Below are 21113 nucleotides of genomic sequence, written 5' to 3'. Positions count from 1 at the left end.
ACTTTACCAAACTCAGTCACCAGCTTCTGCAGTTTCACACATGAATCAGCCACCAGCACTGTGTCATCAGCGAACAACAACTGACTCACTTCCCAAGCTCTCTCATCCCCAACAGACTTCATACTTGCCCCTCTTTCCAAAACTCTTGCATTCACCTCCCTAACAACCCCATCCATAAACAATTTAAACAACCATGGAGACATCACACACCCCTGCCGCAAACCTACATTCACTGAGAACCAATCACTTTCCTCTCTTCCTACACGTACACATGCCTTACATCCTCGATAAAAACTTTTCACTGCTTCTAACAACTTGCCTCCCACACCATATATTCTTAATACCTTCCACAGAGCATCTCTATCAACTCTATCATATGCCTTCTCCAGATCCATAAATGCTACATACAAATCCATTTGCTTTTCTAAGTATTTCTCACATACATTCTTCAAAGCAAACACCTGATCCACACATCCTCTACCACTTCTGAAACCACACTGCTCTTCCCCAATCTGATGCTCCGTACATGCCTTCACCCTCTCAATCAATATCCTCCCATATAATTTACCAGGAATACTCAACAAACTTATACCTCTGTAATTTGAGCACTCACTCTTATCCCCTTTGCCTTTGTACAATGGCACTATGCACGCATTCTGCCAATCCTCAGGCACCTCACCATGAGTCTATACATACATTAAATAACCTTACCAACCAGTCAACAATACAGTCACCCCCTTTTTTAATAAATTCCACTGTAATACCTTCCAAACCCGCTGCCTTGCCGGCTTTGATCTTCCACAAAGCTTTTACTACCTCTTCTCTGTTTACCAAATCATTTTCCCTAACCCTCTCACTTTGCACACCACCTCGACCAAAACACCCTATATCTGCCATTCTATCATCAAACACATTCAACAAACCTTCAAAATACTCACTCCATCTCCTTCTCACATCACCACTACTTGTTATCACCTCCCCATTTGCGCCCTTCACTGAAGTTCCCATTTGCTCCCTTGTCTTACGCACTTTATTTACCTCCTTCCAGAAAATCTTTTTATTCTCCCTAAAATTTAATGATACTCTCTCACCCCAACTCTCATTTGCCCTTTTTTTCACCTCTTGCACCTTTCTCTTGACCTCCTGTCTCTTTCTTTTATACATCTCCCACTCAATTGCATTTTTTCCCTGCAAAAATCGTCCAAATGCCTCTCTCTTCTCTTTCACTAATACTCTTACTTCTTCATCCCACCACTCACTACCCTTTCTAATCAACCCACCTCCCACTCTTATGCCACAAGCATCTTTTGCGCAATCCATCACTGATTCCCTAAATACATCCCATTCCTCCCCCACTCCCCTTACTTCCATTGTTCTCACCTTTTTCCATTCTGTACTCAGTCTCTCCTGGTACTTCCTCACACAAGTCTCCTTCCCAAGCTCACTTACTCTCACCACCCTCTTCACCCCAACATTCACTCTTCTTTTTTTTTTTTTTTTTTTTTTTTTTTTTTTTTTTTCCAAAAGAAGGAACAGCGAAGGGGGCCAGGTGAGGATGTTCCCTCAAAGGCCCAGTCCTCTGTTCTTAACGCTACCTTGCTAATGCGGGAAATGGCGAATAGTATGAAAGAAAAAGATATATATATATATATATATATATATATATATATATATATATATATATATATATATATATATATATATATTTTTTTTTTTTTTTTTTTTTTTTTTTTATACTTTGTCGCTGTCTCCCGCATTTGCGAGGTAGCGCAAGGAAACAGACGAAAGAAATGGCCCAACCCCCCCCCCCATACACATGTACATACACACGTCCACACACGCAAATATACATACCTACACAGCTTTCCATGGTTTACCCCGGACGCTTCACATGCCTTGATTCAATCCACTGACAGCACGTCAACCCCTGTATACCACATCGCTCCAATTCACTCTATTCCTTGCCCTCCTTTCACCCTCCTGCATGTTCAGGCCCCGATCACACAAAATCCTTTTCACTCCATCTTTCCACCTCCAATTTGGTCTCCCTCTTCTCCTCGTTCCCTCCACCTCCGACACATATATCCTCTTGGTCAATCTTTCCTCACTCATTCTCTCCATGTGCCCAAACCATTTCAAAACACCCTCTTCTGCTCTCTCAACCACGCTCTTTTTATTTCCACACATCTCTCTTACCCTTACGTTACTTACTCGATCAAACCACCTCACACCACACATTGTCCTCAAACATCTCATTTCCAGCACATCCATCCTCCTGCGCACAACTCTATCCATAGCCCACGCCTCGCAACCATACAACATTGTTGGAACCACTATTCCTTCAAACATACCCATTTTTGCTTTCCGGGATAATGTTCTCGACTTCCACACATTTTTCAAGGCTCCCAAAATTTTCGCCCCCTCCCCCACCCTATGATCCACTTCCGCTTCCATGGTTCCATCCGCTGACAAATCCACTCCCAGATATCTAAAACACTTCACTTCCTCCAGTTTTTCTCCATTCAAACTCACCTCCCAATTGACTTGACCCTCAACCCTACTGTACCTAATAACCTTGCTCTTATTCACATTTACTCTTAACTTTCTTCTTCCACACACTTTACCAAACTCCGTCACCAGCTTCTGCAGTTTCTCACATGAATCGGCCATCAGCGCTGTATCATCAGCGAACAACAACTGACTCACTTCCCAAGCTCTCTCATCCCCAACAGACTTCATACTTGCCCCTCTTTCCAAGACTCTTGCATTTACCTCCCTAACAACCCCATCCATAAACAAATTAAACAACCATGGAGACATCACACACCCCTGCCGCAAACCTACATTCACTGAGAACCAATCACTTTCCTCTCTTCCTACACGTACCCATGCCTTACATCCTCGATAAAAACTTTTCACTGCTTCTAACAACTTTCCTCCCACACCATATATTCTTAATACCTTCCAAAGAGCATCTCTATCAACTCTATCATATGCCTTCTCCAGATCCATAAATGCTACATACAAATCCATTATATATATATATATATATTTTTTTTTTTTTTTTTTTTTTTTATACTTTGTCGCTGTCTCCCGCGTTTGCGAGGTAGCGCAAGGAAACAGACGAAAGAAATGGCCCAACCCCCCCCCCATACACATGTACATACACACGTCCAGACACGCAAATATACATACCTACACAGCTTTCCATGGTTTACCCCAGACGCTTCACATGCCTTGCTTCAATCCACTGACAGCACGTCAACCCCTGTATACCACATGACTCCAATTCACTCTATTTCTTGCCCTCCTTTCACCCTCCTGCATGTTCAGGCCCCGATCACACAAAATCTTTTTCACTCCATCTTTCCACCTCCAATTTGGTCTCCCTCTTCTCCTCGTTCCCTCCACCTCCGACACATATATCCTCTTGGTCAATCTCTCCTCACTCATTCTCTCCATGTGCCCAAACCATTTCAAAACACCCTCTTCTGCTCTCTCGACCACGCTCTTTTTATTTCCACACATCTCTCTTACCCTTACGTTACTTACTCGATCAAACCACCTCACACCACACATTGTCCTCAAACATCTCATTTCCAGCACATCCATCCTCCTGCGCACATCTCTATCCATAGCCCACGCCTCGCAACCATACAGCATTGTTGGAACCACTATTCCCTCAAACATACCCATTTTTGCTTTCCGAGATAATGTTCTCGACTTCCACACATTTTTCAAGGCTTGGGAAGTGAGTCAATTGTTGTTCGCTGATGATACAGCGCTGGTGGCTGATTCATGTGAGAAACTGCAGAAGCTGGTGACTGAGTTTGGTAAAGTGTGTGGAAGAAGAAAGTTGAGAGTAAATGTGAATAAGAGCAAGGTTATTAGGTACAGTAGGGGTGAGGGTCAAGTCAATTGGGAGGTGAGTTTGAATGGAGAAAAACTGGAGGAAGTGAAGTGTTTTAGATATCTGGGAGTGGATCTGTCAGCGGATGGAACCATGGAAGCGGAAGTGGATATATATATATATATATATATATATATATATATATATATATATATATATATATTTTTTTTTTTTATACTTTGTCGCTGTCTCCTGCGTTTGCGAGGTAGCGCAAGGAAACAGACGAAAGAAATGGCCCAACCCCCCCCCCCATACACATGTATATACATACGTCCACACACGCAAATATACATACCTACACAGCTTTCCATGGTTTACCCCAGACGCTTCACATGCCTTGATTCAATCCACTGACAGCACGTCAGCCCCGGTATACCACATCGCTCCAATTCACTCTATTCCTTGCCCTCCTTTCACCCTCCTGCATGTTCAGGCCCCGATCACACAAAATCTTTTTCACTCCATCTTTCCACCTCCAATTTGGTCTCCCTCTTCTCGTTGTTCCCTCCACATCCGACACATATATCCTCTTGGTCAATCTTTCCTCACTCATCCTCTCCATGTGCCCAAACCACTTCAAAACACCCTCTTCTGCTCTCTCAACCACGCTCTTTTTATTTCCACACATCTCTCTTACCCTTACGTTACTCACTCGATCAAACCACCTCACACCACACATTGTCCTCAAACATCTCATTTCCAGCACATCCATCCTCCTGCGCACAACTCTATCCATAGCCCACGCCTCGCAACCATACAACATTGTTGGAACCACTATTCCTTCAAACATACCCATTTTTGCTTTCCGAGATAATGTTCTCGACTTCCACACATTCTTCAAGGCCCCCAGAATTTTCGCCCCCTCCCCCACCCTATGATCCACTTCCGCTTCCATGGTTCCATCCACTGCCAGATCCACTCCCAGATATCTAAAACACTTAACTTCCTCCAGTTTTTCTCCATTCACACTCACCTCCCAATTGACTTGACCCTCAACCCTACTGTACCTAATAACCTTGCTCTTATTCACATTAATCTTAACTTTCTTCTTCCACACACTTTACCAAACTCAGTCACCAGCTTCTGCAGTTTCACACATGAATCAGCCACCAGCGCTGTGTCATCAGCGAACAACAACTGACTCACTTCCCAAGCTCTCTCATCCCCAACAGACTTCATACTTGCCCCTCTCTCCAAAACTCCCGCATTCACCTCCCCAACAACCCCATCCATAAACAAATTAAACAACCATGGAGACATCACACACCCCCGCCGCAAACCTACATTCACTGAGAACCAATCACTTTCCTCTCTTCCTACACGTACACATGCCTTACATCCTCTATAAAAACTTTTCACTGCTTCCAACAACTCTCCTCCCACACCATACACTCTTAATACCTTCCACAGAGCATCTCTATCAACCCCATCATATGCCCCCTCCAGATCCACAAATGCTACATACAAATCCATTTGCTTTTCTAAGTATTTCTCACATACATTCTTCAAAGCAAACACCTGATCCACACATCCTCCACCACTTCTGAAACCACACTGCTCCTCCCCAATCTGATGCTCTGTACATGCCCTCACCCTCCCAACCAACACCCCCCCATATAACTTACCAGGAACACTCAACAAACTTATACCTCTGTAATTTGAGCACTCACTCTTATCCCCTTTGCCTTTGTACAATGGCACTATGCACGCATTCCGCCAATCCTCAGGCACCTCACCATGAGTCATACATACATTAAATAACCTTACCAACCAGTCAACAATACAGTCACCCCCTTTTTTAATAAATTCCACTGCAATACCATCCAAACCTGCTGCCTTGCCGGCTTTCATCTTCCGCAAAGCTTTCACTACCTCTTCTCTGTTTACCAAATCATTTTCCCTAACCCTCTCACTTTGCACACCACCTCGACCAAAACACCGTATATCTGCCACTCTATCATCAAACACATTCAACAAACCTTCGAAATACTCACTCCATCTCCCTCCCACATCACCACCACTCGTTATCACCTCCCCACCTGCGCCCCTCACTGAAGCTCCCACCTGCTCCCCCGTCTCACGCACTTCATTCACCTCCCTCCAGAACATCCCTTTATTCTCCCCAAAATCCAACGACACTCTCTCACCCCATCTCTCACCTGCCCCCCTTTTCACCTCTTGCACCCTTCTCCCGACCTCCCGTCTCCCTCCCCTATACATCTCCCACTCAATTGCATTTTTTCCCTGCAAAAATTGCCCAAATGCCTCTCTCTTCTCTTTCACTAATACTCTTACTTCTTCATCCCACCACTCACTACCCTTTCTAATCAACCCACCTCCCACTCTTCTCATGCCACAAGCATCTTTTGCGCAATCCATCACTGATTCCCTAAATACATCCCATTCCTCCCCCACTCCCCTTACTTCCATTGTTCTCACCTTTTTCCATTCTGTACTCAGTCTCTCCTGGTACTTCCTCACACAGGTCTCCTTCTCAAGCTCACTTACTCTCACCACCCTCTTCACCCCAACATTCACTCTTCTTTTCTGAAAACCCATACAAATCTTCACCTTAGCCTCCACAAGATAATGATCAGACATCCCTCCAGTTGCACCTCTCAGCACATTAACATCCAAAAGTCTCTCTTTCGCACGCCTGTCAATTAACACGTAATCCAATAACGCTCTCTGGCCATCTCTCCTACTTACATAAGTATACTTATGTATATCTCGCTTTTTAAACCAGGTATTCCCAATCATCAGTCCTTTTTCAGCACATAAATCTACAAGCTCCTCACCATTTCCATTTACAACACTGAACACCCCATGTATACCAATTATTCCCTCAACTGCCACATTACTCACCTTTGCATTCAAATCACCCATCACTATAACCCGGTCTCGTGCATCAAAACCACTAACACACTCATTCAGCTGCTCCCAAAACACTTGCCTCTCTTGATCTTTCTTCTCATGCCCAGGTGCATAAGCACCAATAATCACCCACCTCTCTCCATCAACTTTCAGTTTTACCCATATTAATCGAGAATTTACTTTCTTACACTCTATCACATACTCCCACAACTCCTGTTTCAGGGGTATTGCTACTCCTTCCCTTGCTCTTGTCCTCTCACTAACCCCTGACTTTACTCCCCAGACATTCCCAAACCACTCTTCCCCTTTACCCTTGAGCTTCGTTTCACTCAGAGCCAAAACATCCAGGTTCCTTTCCTCAAACATACTACCTATCTCTCCTTTTTTCACATCTTGGTTACATCCACACACATTTAGGCACCCCACTCTGAGCCTTCGAGCTCCTTTTTTTCACATCTTGGTTACATCCACACACATTTAGGCACCCCACTCTGAGCCTTCGAGGAGGATGAGCACTCCCCGCGTGACTCCTTCTTCTGTTTCCCATTTTAGAAAGTTAATACAAGGAGGGGAGGATTTCTGGCCCCCCGCTCCCGTCCCCTCTAGTCACTTTCTACGACACGCGAGGAATACGTGGGAAGTATTCTTTCACCCCTATCCCCAGGGATAATATACATATATATATACATATACACATACACACACATACACATACATACGCACATACACACACACACACACATACATATATATACATATGAAAAATGTAAGAAACAATTTAGAAAACTGAAACTTCTAGCTTGAAATGAATGAAAAAAATGAATGTCACATAATGGTTCAACCTCTGGCTATGGAAAAAAGGAAATGTATAATTTATTTACACAAACGTCAATAGCAGTTCTCATCAATTTAACCACTGTATCAATATATATATATATATATATATATATATATATATTTTTTTTTTTTTTTTTATACTTTGTCGCTGTCTCCCGCGTTTGCGAGGTAGCGCAAGGAAACAGACGAAAGAAATGGCCCAACCCCCCCCCCCCCATACACATGTACATACACACGTCCACACACGCAAATATTCATACCTACACAGCTTTCCATGGTTTACCCCAGACGCTTCACATGCCTTGATTCAATCCACTGACAGCACGTCAACCCCTGTATACCACATCGCTCCAATTCACTCTATTCCTTGCCCTCCTTTCACCCTCCTGCATGTTCAGGCCCCGATCACACAAAATCCTTTTCACTCCATCTTTCCACCTCCAATTTGGTCTCCCTCTTCTCCTCGTTCCCTCCACCTCCGACACATATATCCTCTTGGTCAATCTTTCCTCACTCATTCTCTCCATGTGCCCAAACCACTTCAAAACACCCTCTTCTGCTCTCTCAACCACGCTCTTTTTATTTCCACACATCTCTCTTACCCTTACGTTACTTACTCGATCAAACCACCTCACACCACACATTGTCCTCAAACATCTCATTTCCAGCACATCCATCCTCCTACGCACAACTCTATCCATAGCCCACGCCTCGCAACCATACAACATTGTTGGAACTACTATTCCTTCAAACATACCCATTTTTGCTTTCCGGGATAATGTTCTCGACTTCCACACATTTTTCAAGGCTCCCAAAATTTTCGCCCCCTCCCCCACCCTATGATCCACTTCCGCTTCCATGGTTCCATCCGCTGACAGGCATATGATAGAGTTGATAGAGATGCTCTGTGGAAGGTATTAAGAATATATGGTGTGGGAGGAAAGTTGTTAGAAGCAGTGAAAAGTTTTTATCGAGGATGTAAGGCATGTGTACGTGTAGGAAGAGAGGAAAGTGATTGGTTCTCAGTGAATGTAGGTTTGCGGCAGGGGTGTGTGATGTCTCCATGGTTGTTTAATTTGTTTATGGATGGGGTTGTTAGGGAGGTAAATGCAAGAGTTTTGGAAAGAGGGGCAAGTATGAAGTCTGTTGGGGATGAGAGAGCTTGGGAAGTGAGTCAGTTGTTGTTCGCTGATGATACAGCGCTGGTGGCGGATTCATGTGAGAAACTGCAGAAGCTGGTGACGGAGTTTGGTAAAGTGTGTGGAAGAAGAAAGTTAAGAGTAAATGTCAATAAGAGCAAGGTTATTAGGTACAGTAGGGTTGAGGGTCAAGTCAATTGGGAGGTGAGTTTGAATGGTGAGAGGCTGGAGGAAGTGAAGTGTTTTAGATATCTGGGAGTGGATATATATATATATATATATATATATATATATATATATATATATATATATATATATTTTATTGTATTTTATACTTTGTCGCTGTCTCCCGCATTAACGAGTCAGTGCAAGGAAACAGACGAAAGAATGGTCCAACCCACCCTTATACACATGTATATACATACATGTCCACATATGCATATATACATACCTATACATTTTAATGTATACATATATATACATACACAGAAATATACATATATACACCTGTAAATATTTCATACTTGCTGCTTTTATTCATTCCTGTCGCCACCCCGTCACACTTGAACACCCCCTCACGAGGTAGCGCTAGAAGAAGACAACAAAGGCCACATTCATTCACACTCAGTCTCTAGCTGTCGTATATAATGCACCGAAACCACAGCCCCCTTTCCACATCCTGGCCCCACAAAACTTTCCATAGTTTACCCCAGATGCTTCACATGCCCTGGTTCAATCCATTGACAGCACGTCGACCCTGGTATACCACATCGTTCCAATTCACTCTATTCCTTGCATGCCTTTCACCCTCCTGCATGTTCAGGCCCTGATTGCTCAAAATCTTTTTTACTCCATCTTTCTATGTCCAATTTGGTCTCCCACTTCTCCTCATTCCCTCCACCTCCGACACATATATCCTCTTTGTCAATCTTTCCTCACTCATTCTCTCCATGTGACCAAACCATTTCAATACACCCTCTTCTGCTCTCTCAACCGCACTCTTTTTATTACTACACATCTCTCTTACCCTTTCATTATTTATTCGATCAAACCACCTTGCACCACATATTGTCCTCAAACATCTCATTTCCAACACATCCACCCTCCTCCACACAACCCTATCTATAGCCCATGCCTTGCAACCATATAACATTGTTGGAACCACTATTCCTTCAAACACCCATTTTTGCTTCCCAAGATAACGTTCTCGCCTTCCACACATTCTTCAATGCTTCCAGAACCTTCATCCTCCCCCACCCTGTAACTCACTTCCATGGTTCCATACAGTGCTCAGTCCACTCACAGGTATCTAATAAACATCACTTTAGTTTTTCTCCATTCAAACTCTCATCCCAACTTGATTATTTCTCAATCACCGTTTCCTGTGTCAGTGAGGTAGCGACAGGATACTGATGAAGAAAGACCCATCCACTCGTATACACACATATACATACATGTACATATATGTACACATGCACAGACATATACTTATATATACATGTACATATTCATACTTGATTGCCTTCATCCATTTCCAGTGCCACCTCGCACCAAAACCACAGCTCCCTATCCACAAAGAAACCGTCTCTGCCTCCATATATTTTCCAGGTTGATTCACAGCTAAGGATTATTGTGGATTCAAGCATGTAATATTCTTAGGGTGAAATTGCTGCACGTCTTTTTGCTGAGACCCACCTCAGTGTGCCTCAGGCTATCTTTAGGAAAGTATTTAACAACCCCCCCCCCCCTTTATTTTGGTAATTTCAGTTCTGGGTGCTGTTTTTCTTTCACCTGTGTTTCAAGATGATTGGCTTCTTAGGGTGAAATCATTGCACAGCTGGCTGCTGAGATTAGCATTTCTAACAGTATTGCCACCAGCATGTTTTTCTTTACTCCACTTCATTTTGGGAATTTCAATTCTGGATGCTGTATTTCTTCCATCTGTGTTTCAAGAGGGTTAGCTGTAACCTTTCCAAGTATTAGAAGGCCAGAACTTTTGCTAGGAAAGAAGAAAATATGGGCATATGTGAGATTTCAGGGCACACTGGGCCTCCCTGACAACGTCATTCCACCGCCAAAACCTATCCCTGGTTGTCCAAAGAAGACGTATAGATCAACAGGTAACCTTATAGGACAAGAAGTATTGAAGCAACCTTGCATTTCAGCCACCAGACTCAAAAGGACACATCCAGAACTTAAGGGAAACATCTCTTAAAGAATCATTCAGCATCACCCACAAATGGATTTTTCACATTCCCTCCTACAAGCCAGCTGTTAAGATCTGCATATAAGGGAGGTGAACTGCAAACAATTCCCATTTGCAAATGAATATAGGGACTGAAATTAGCAACAGTGGAGTAAGGCAGGGGATGGTGAGGAGACTGGAGCATGCTAGTCGTTAAGACATGTTTCAGAGTGAAGATGGTGAAACACCCAGTGTGATGACCTGTTGATGCTTTATAGGTGGAGTTCGTAGAGTTGTATATCTTCCCAGAAAACACTACTACATTGAATGGGGAGCAGTACTTCATAATGCTAGGGGACCATCTTCCTTTCTGTGAGGCTAGAAAGGTGATGAATTAGTTATCAACAAAAAATATTCAGTTTCTTTTAAGTTATTGCCAGCATGTTCCCCCCCCCTGTATACCACTTGCTCCAATTTACTCCATCCTATGCACACCTTTCACCCTCCTGCGTGTTCAGACCCAAATCACTCAACATTTTTTTCATTTCATCCTTTCATCATGCAATTTTTTACCCTATCTCCTTGTCTCCTCTACTTGTGATGCATAAATCCTCTGTCAGCCTCTCTTTATTCATTCTTTCCATGTGCACAGACCATTTCAGCACACCATCATTAGCTTTCTTATCCACGCTATCCTTATTAAAACACTACACTTCTCACTTACCCGTTTATTACTGACTTGATCAGACCACCTCAAGCTCCATATTATCTTCAAAACATTTCATTTCCAACGCATCCTCACGTATAGCCCATGACTCACAGCTATACATTGTACATATCGAATTTTATCATTTATCTTTGAATTCATGTACAACAAACTCATTTGTAGTAGTGAAAACATGTAAAAAGTTTCTCAAGATTTCAGAATCATTGATGTGTTCATCTTACTCTTTCACTTCTGGACTTGGAATGTTCTTGACTTTTGGACTTGGGATGTTCTGCTCATTTTGCCTATGTACTCATAAGATATGATTTGTCAGATAAACCACTAGTGTGGCATATGGATGTCCACTGAAATCCCATGAAAAATTATATCGGCATATGCATTAAATGCAGTTGAATTTCGTCCTTGATACTGAAAGTTGTAGGAAATAGATCTTTAGAGATATTAGTGCAAGTACTGTGCATTTTAATTGATGAATTAGCTTATGTTTGAGTGTTCAGATCATCTTTGCGTGAATGATATCAAGTGTTCATAGAGCAGTTCCAGATCATTGCCGCTTGCCCTTCATTTGGATAGGCTTTTGTAATTATTGGCAAGTGCATCTGCGTTTCAATGTAAGGCACAGAAAGTAGTTTTGAAGAATAGAGATTCTTGAACAACATACAGGGTTTTTATTTTTAGTTCTGTTTTTTCAGCAGTGTAACTTGTGTAATAGTCTCATCCAACTGAGGAGATGATTATTCTATTACATCCAGTAAACTGAGCTCATACTTCACAAATAAATTTAACTGTTGGTTTCAGTGGCAGAAATTGTTTGAATTGTGTTTAAATCAATTCAACTCATGATTTTAGTGGCCTGATATTTACTCTTTGATGGGATATTTGATACTATCTTAGATAGGCCTAAAGCTCATCTTGATAGTTTGCAGTTTGTTTTATACAGAAAGTTGTCTTTCATACCACAGAATGATTTTTTTTAACTAAACAAATTGTGTTTATGTATTGTCTATAAAAACTCCAGAATGCAGCCAAAAATAAAGTTTTTATAACTGTCTTCCTCATGTGTTCTCGTCAGTAGACTTCACTTAATTTGATCCTCACTCAAAACCTGATCACTTTTCCTTAACATGGGGATCACTGGCCCAAACCTTTTGAGACTGTGTTGTAAATTTGGACAACCTGAAGATAGCTGAACCACATCTTCTACTGTGTGAGTATTGTTCAAGTGTGAATTAGGAACAAGAATTATCTGGGCCGTCCATGGGCCAGTTCTCATTCTAGATGATTATCCATTCGTTATGGATAATCTTTGTGGAAAAGCTAGGAGTATTGATGGATCAATGAGCAAAATGTGAAGAGATGTGTTAAACTGTCGTTGAATGGATTTTGATGGTATGTATGGAAGCATGGAGAAATGGTCAGATTCCTTATGACTGAGGTTAGCGAGAGCAGTAACTGCTCTTGTAAATGAGGGGAGTAAATGTAAGAACTGCATATCATCCTAGATATTTGGTAGGATAGTGACTTGCTGAAGGGTTAGTTCCAGAAGATTAAAACTTATCACTGTAAGAGTGATATTCACAAAAAGTAATAAGTCCTTGCCAGAACTTATTCACCCAACTTATGGAAACTATAAACAAAGACAAGATTATAAATCATTCAGAGGATCAACTTGACAGAGTCATTCATGTTTGACAAACCTGCTTTATTTTTTTATGATACAGTCAACTTAAATGAAAGTAGATCAGTTGATTTCATTGACTTCAATTTTTTAGAAAACATTTGTTATCTTCCATAAGTACTGATTAATGGTCAAGCCTCAGAATGGTTAGATGTATGAAGCAGTGTGCTAAGAGGATCAATCATGGAAAGAGTTTTCTTTTTGATTGGTATTATTTACATTTATTAGGAGCTGTGCTGAAAGTTATCAAAGTTTGCAGACAGCATTAAGCTGGGTTAAGCAACAACAGAAATTCAGCATATTCAGTTGGGACCCACCATAGACACACTGATAAACTGGGCTGGAAAATGAAGTATGATATTAATAATTGCAAGGTTTTACACAGTAGTTTGAACACACCTTTATCCCCCCCTTGTCTTTATACAGTGGCATTATACATGCATTTTACCAATCTTTAGGCACATCACCATGATCCATACATACATTGAAAGTCCTGACTAACCAGTCAACAACACTGTCACCCCCTTTCATAATATATTCAACATTAATACCTTCCACTCAAGCTGCCTTACTTCATTTGTTGTATGTAAGGCTTTCACCACCTCTTCTCTCTATCAAAACTCTTATTCTCCCCAAAGTTTGCTGATGCTCACTCACTCCAACTCTCATTTGCCCACTGTTTCAACACCTGCACGTTCCTCTTGACTGCCTGCTGCTTTTTCTTATACCTTCCCAATCATTTGCGCTCCTTCCCTGTAAGTTCTCCCCACGTGCCTCCCTTTTCTCTTTCTCTATCAATTTTATACTTCATCCCACCACTCGCTACTCTCTCTAATCTACACACCTCCCACTTTTCACATGCCACATGCATCTCTCGCAAATGCCATTATTGCTACCCTAAATACCTTCCATTCCTCACTCACTCCTCTTGCATAATTCAATCTCACCTTTTGACTTTCTGCATTCAATCTCCTGATGTTTCTCTACACAATGGTTTTCCAAGCTCAGTTACTGTCATCACCCTTCTCATTGATATTGTTTCGTGTAACTAAAACTTCTACATATTTTCACCCTTTGCCTCCACAAGATGGTGATTAGACATCCCACTAGCTGCACCTCTCAGCACATTAACATCCAAAATTCTCTCTTTTGCATGCCTATCATTTAGTATATAACCCAGTAATTTTCCAAAAGAGGGAACAGAGAAGGGGGCCAAGTGAGGATATTCCCTTTAAGGCTCAGTCCTCTGTTCTTAACGCTACCTTGCTAATGTAGGAAATGGCGAACATGTATGAAAAAAAATGCCCACTGACCCTCTCTCCTACTCACATATGTATACTTATGTTTGTCCCTCTATTTAAGCCAGGTATTCCTAGTTACCAGTCCTTTTTCAGCACACAACTCCACAAGCTGTTCACCATTTCCATTCTTAATACTGAATACTCCATTCCCCCAGTTACACCCTCAACTGCCACATCTTTCACTTTTGCATTCAGATCACCCATCACTAATACCTGGTCTCTTGCATCATTACTGCTGACACACTCAACTGTTTCCAAACATTTGACTTTCTTGATCTTTCTTTTCTTGGCTTGGTGCATAAGCACTGATAATCACCCATCTCTCGCCATCCACTTTCATTTTTCTCACATCAGTCTAGATTTCATTTCCATACAATCACACACTTCCACAACTCCTACTTTAGGAACAGTGCTTCTCCTTTCTTACCTCTTATCCTCTCACCAGCCCCTGACTTTACTTCTAAAGCATTTCCAAACCATTGTTTCCCTTTTCCCTTGAGCTTTGTTTCACTCAGAGCTAGAACATCCAGGCTTCTTTCATCATAGATACAACCTATCTCTCCTTTCTTCTCCTCTTGGTTACATTCATGCACATATAAACACCCCAACCAGAGTCTTCAAAGAGGATGAGCACAACCTGCTTGACTCTTTGTTTGCTCTGTTCCATCTATTAGAAATTGAAATAAAAGAAGGGGATGATTTCCACCCCCCTTCTATATCCCCCTTTAATTACCTTCTACAAAACACAAGGAATATGGAGGTAGAATTCTTTCTTTCCATACCCTAGGATTAGAAAGATTCTTTTTTTTTTCTTGCTTTGTCGCTGTCTCCCGCATTTGCGAGGTAGCACAAGGAAACAGACGAAAGAAATGGCCCAACCCACCCCCATACACATGTATATACATACGTCCACACACGCAAATATACATACCTACACAGCTTTCCATTGTTTACCCCAGACGCTTCACATGCCCTGATTCAACCCACTGACAGCACGTCAACCCTGGTATACCACATCGATCCAATTCACTCTATTCCTTGCCCTCCTTTCACCCTCCTGCATGTTCAGGCCCCGATCACACAAAATCTTTTTCACTCCATCTTTCCACCTCCAATTTGGTCTCCCACTTCTCGTTCCCTCCACCTCTGACACATATATCCTCTTGGTCAATCTTTCCTCACTCATTCTCTCCATGTGCCCAAACCATTTCAAAACACCCTCCTCTGCTCTCTCAACCACGCTCTTTTTATTTCCACACATCTCTCTTACCCTTACGTTACTTACTCGATCAAACCACCTCACACCACACATTGTCCTCAAACATCTCATTTCCAGCACATCCATCCTCCTGCGCACAACTCTATCCATAGCCCACGCCTCGCAACCATACAACATTGTTGGAACCACTATTCCTTCAAACATACCCATTTTTGCTTTCTGAGATAATGTTCTCGACTTCCACACATTCTTCAAGGCTCCCAGGATTTTCGCCCCCTCCCCCACCCTATGATCCACTTCCGCTTCCATGGTTCCATCCACTGCCAGATCCACTCCCAGATATCTAAAACACTTTACTTCCTCCAGTTTTGCTCCATTCAAACTTACCTCCCAATTGACTTGACCCTCAACCCTACTGTACCTAATAGCCTTGCTCTTATTCACATTTACTCTTAACTTTCCTCTCACACACTTTACCAAACTCAGTCACCAGCTTCTGCAGTTTCTCACATGAATCAGCCACCAGCGCTGTATCATCAGCGAACAACAACTGACTCACTTCCCAAGCTCCCTCATCCCCAACAGACTTCATACTTGCCCCTCTTTCCAAAACTCTTGCATTCACCTCCCTAACAACCCCATCCATAAACAAATTAAACAACCATGGAGACATCACACACCCCTGCCGCAAACCTACATTCACTGAGAACCAATCACTTTCCTCTCTTCCTACACGTACACATGCCTTACATCCTCGATAAAAACTTTTCACTGCCTCTAACAACTTGCCTCCCACACTATATATTCTTAATACCTTCCACAGAGCATCTCTATCAACTCTATCATATGCCTTCTCCAGATCCATAAATGCTACATACAAATCCATTTGCTTTTCTAAGTATTTCTCTCACACATTCTTCAAAGCAAACACCTGATCCACACATCCTCTACCACTTCTGAAACCACACTGCTCTTCCCCAATCTGATGCTCTGTACATGCCTTCACCCTCTCAATCAATACCCTCCCATATAATTTACCAGGAATACTCAACAAACTTATACCTCTGTAATTTGAGCACTCACTCTTATCCCCTTTGCCTTTGTACAATGGCACTATGCACGCATTCCGCCAATCCTCAGGCACCTCACCATGAGTCATACATACATTAAATAACCTTACCAACCAGTCAATAATACAGTCACCCCCTTTTTTAATAAATTCCACTGCAATACCATCCAAACCTGCTGCCTTGCCGGCTTTCATCTTCCGCAAAGCTTTTGCTACCTCTTCTCTGTTTACCAAATCATTTTCCCTAACCCTCTCACTTTGCACACCACCTCGACCAAAACACCCTGTATCTGCCACTCTATCATCAAACACATTCAACAAACCTTCAAAATACTCACTCCATCTCCTTCTCACATCACCACTACTTGTTATCACCTCCCCATTTGCGCCCTTCACTGAAGTTCCCATTTGCTCCCTTGTCTTACGCACTTTATTTACCTCCTTCCAGAACATCTTTTTATTCTCCCTAAAATTTAGAAAGATATATGGTGAAAATCTTTTGAGTAGTATACCATGTCGAATGTATGAGAGAAATAGGTTTATGAGAAAATATGTATAGTAGTATAGTAAAAGTTACAGGGAGGAAAGACATACCATGGATGAGATCGATAAGTGCAGTGAAAGTGAGAGAATTTATTAGGGCTAGGGATTTTTCAGGTGAAGATGTTAGAAGAATGAGTGGGGATGAGATGCAATGGATGCATTATGTTTATGGAGGTGGTGTGAATGGGCACGTTGGTCTCACTTGATGAACAAACTTAGTATCCAAAATGAAAAAGTAATTAGCATTTAACAAAGTTTGGAAGACCATGTTTTACTTAGCACACAGGGCATGGGTTGATGGTGTGTAAAAGTGTCTTCCTGTAGCATACTATGTCTGATGCACCTCTTAAAAATTGGGAATAGCTTTAATGATATTTAGATGATTTTTTCCCGTCTGGTAAAAATAGAGTTGTATTTCATTGCATTAAATGCTTCTTATGATTTAACACAAAGGGTACATTATTTGTTTATATCAAAGATTCTCTAAGTATTTCATTTGCATTATATCGATTTATTAAGAATTGAGACAAAATGAGATTAATTGTGTATCAGTATCATATTTCATGTCTTTGATATTTTTGTTTTGTATTTTGAATCCTGTTACAAACTGTACTGTATTTCCTTATTGATATTGTGATAACAAGAAGCTAATATCAAGAAGGTAGTGCATTTTTTTCTTGTCAAAACTTAAAAGATGACAAGATGTCTTTGAATACCTAAAATTTTAACCTTTGGTAAAGTAGGTTAAATTTATTTTGTTTGTAATTTGTAATATTCATTAAGCACTTGAATGAATAGTATACTTTAGATACTTTATTGGAAGTTTGGGTGTTTTGATTTGAGATATTACAGTTCCTAGTAATTGGATGATAAGGTCTGATTAATGATAGTACTATTTTATTATGTTAGAATTTGAGATGTCACTTAAATGATTTAATTGTATTTTATATTAATTTCCATCAGGTAAAGCTGATACAATCCACAAAGCAGATCTTCGACTCACTGATATCTCAAACATGTTGGGCACTGATTGGGTGGCTCTTGCACATGAGTTGGAAATCAGTGATTCAGACATAAATATCATCAAGTCACAATATCCAGACAATGCTCCCCAGCAGGCCATTGTTATGCTTAGGCTTTGGATGCAGACTTCTGGAAATAAGGTATGGAAAAAACTATTGAATATCATATGTCATTTTGTTTCATTCAGGTTTTCTTGTTAGAAGCTTTTTGAGCTTTTTCTTTTTTTTAACCAGGGGGATGATATACAATCACTGCTAGACCTTGTTGTTACATATAAAAGCATGGACTGTTGGGGAAAGTGATTATGTATTGCTTGATTTTAACTGTGTGTTGGAGAAGTGCACAAGAAAGGGATCAGAGAGGGTACAGAACCCTAAGAGAAAATACATTCATGGCAAATACAAAGAGGTGATCAAGTCCTTTGAGACGATGAATTGGACAGTGGTGTCAGAATATGGGCACAATTTTATGTTAACAGAGGAAGAGGATCGAAAAGAACAGACATAGTTTAACAAGGAATGCCAAAATGCAAAAGAGCTCACAAATGTATTATGGAGGTATAGATAACACTGTAGCCACACAGCATATGAATGATGCAAGGGAGCAAGAAACAATTACTGCAAGTTAAGGAGAGAGGAGCAGAGAGACTTTGAAGTGAGCATTTTAGACAAAGCCAGGTTTAATTCAAAACTTCCATAAATTCATAAGGAGCAAACTATTTCAAGTATTTTTATTATTATCATTATTATTAGTATCATTATTATACTTAATCGCTGTTTCCCACATCAACAAGGTAGTGCCAGAAAACGGATGAAGAATGGCCCATCCACTCATATACGCATATATTGGAAAGGATCACAAGTTTGCACGTGATCAAGTATATTCCTATGAGTGTTTCATTTTCCCCTTGGACTGATACGAATACACATATGTATACATAAATGACCATACACCACATATACTTACATATACACATCAACATATACCTACGTATACATACACATACACACACATATACATGTATACATATGTACATAGTTATACTATCTTGCCTTCATCCATCCCTGTCGTTACCCTACCACACAGGAAATAGCATTGGTACCTCCCGCTTCAGTGAGGTAGCACCAAGAAAACAGACAAAAAAGGCCACATTCGTTCACACTCAGTATCTCACTGTCATGTTTAATGCATTGAAACCAAAGCTCCCTATCCACATCCAGGCCCCACAGACCTTTCCATGGTTTACCATACATGCTTCACATGTCCTAGTTCAATCCATTGACAGCTCATCGACCCCAGTTCACTCTATTCCTTGCACGCCTCTCACCCTCCTGTATGTCCAGACCCTGATCATTCAAAATCTTTTTCACTCCATCCTTCCACCTCCAATTTGGTCTCCCATTTCTCCTTCCCTTCACCTCTGACACATATATCCTCTTTATCTATCTTTCCTCACTCATTCTCTCCATATATCCAAACCATTATTTTATTGTTATTATATACAGTAAACCCTTGATTTAACTGACTAATTGGGGGAGTGTGTGAACGTTGATGCCAAAAGTCTGTTAAATTGAATGTAACCTATTTCTGTGCCATATTTAAAGTCACACACTTTCTTTTAACTTCTCTTTCACTGTAGGGTTTAGTATGTGGTACATTAGTTGGGCAGCAAACACTGGCAGGCACCCGGCAGCGTAGGAACGCTTGCTAGGCAGTTAGGGGCAGGAGTTAGATTGATTGAGATAGAGGCGATGCCACCCTTCTCTTGTGAAAGATTACTTCTTTATGATGAAGTGAGGACTGACTACCTGCTTTCGTTGCACCTCTTACATGTTGCAGTGAGTAAGATTCAAACCTATGTGAGGAAAATCCCAAGTTATGGCAAGTTGCTCACCTTCTTCAGATGGGACATACCAAAGGAAATTGCCTTGGATGGGGGAACCAATCTAGACAGTGAGGAAGTGGAAGCTTTCAACAAAAAATGAGGAATTGTGGCCAGCATCTCCTCAGCCTGCTTCCCCCAGTCCAATGGACATGCTGAAGAATTGGTAAAGGCAGCCAAATGGGTGTTGAGGGGCAGCATGGGTGTTGGAAGTAGCCTCCACAACAGCAAAGCAACTCAGGCTATGCTCCAATATCACATCATCCCCCTAAGGGAGGGGGATAAGTCCCCCTACACAGCTGGCAGCAGGAAGACAGTTGCAAGATGGTGTCCCGGCACCCTTGCAACATCATTTACCTGATAAACCAGCGATGAAGAACTGCTCTTTGAAACAGGGAGCAGGCCATAGCAGAGAGCCAGGCCCAGCAGGTGACACTGCTACACTGTCCCAGTTTTCCGTAGGCACCCGTCTACTTGCAATACGTTGCTTCGAAGGTGTGGAACAGGTCGGCCATGGTAGTGGAGGTGATACTGCATAGACAATAGTCAGTAAAGCTGAACAGCAGTGGCTGCCTGTCTTTGCAAAACCGACGTCACCTACGCCACTGGGTTTTGCCAATCCCCACAACACCCATGAGTCAAGGGGAGTACCCAGCAGCAGTGGCTTTGCCCTTAGTTGTGGTAACACCCAATCTCAGGCGATGGTGCCGTCACTGTATGAGACAT

The 21113-nt window shown here is 41.6% G+C and overlaps 1 protein-coding gene across 39 annotated transcripts in view; it reads left to right on the top strand.

Annotated features, from left to right (window-relative positions):
- Positions 1 to 21113, top strand: part of LOC139748583 (uncharacterized) — a 978916-nt gene that overhangs the window by 742412 nt on the left and 215391 nt on the right. For all 39 annotated transcript variants that reach the window (XM_071661646.1, XM_071661679.1, XM_071661676.1 and 36 more), the window contains one exon: positions 18446 to 18645. In XM_071661646.1, coding sequence (XP_071517747.1) covers positions 18446 to 18645 — 200 coding nt within the window. The remainder of the gene's footprint in view (positions 1 to 18445; positions 18646 to 21113) is intronic.

Source organism: Panulirus ornatus, chromosome 5 (assembly GCF_036320965.1).
Source record: "Panulirus ornatus isolate Po-2019 chromosome 5, ASM3632096v1, whole genome shotgun sequence".
NCBI lineage: Eukaryota > Metazoa > Arthropoda > Malacostraca > Decapoda > Palinuridae > Panulirus > Panulirus ornatus.
The sequence above is the reverse complement of the archived record's forward strand: the minus strand, read 5'-3'. Positions and strand labels throughout refer to the sequence as shown.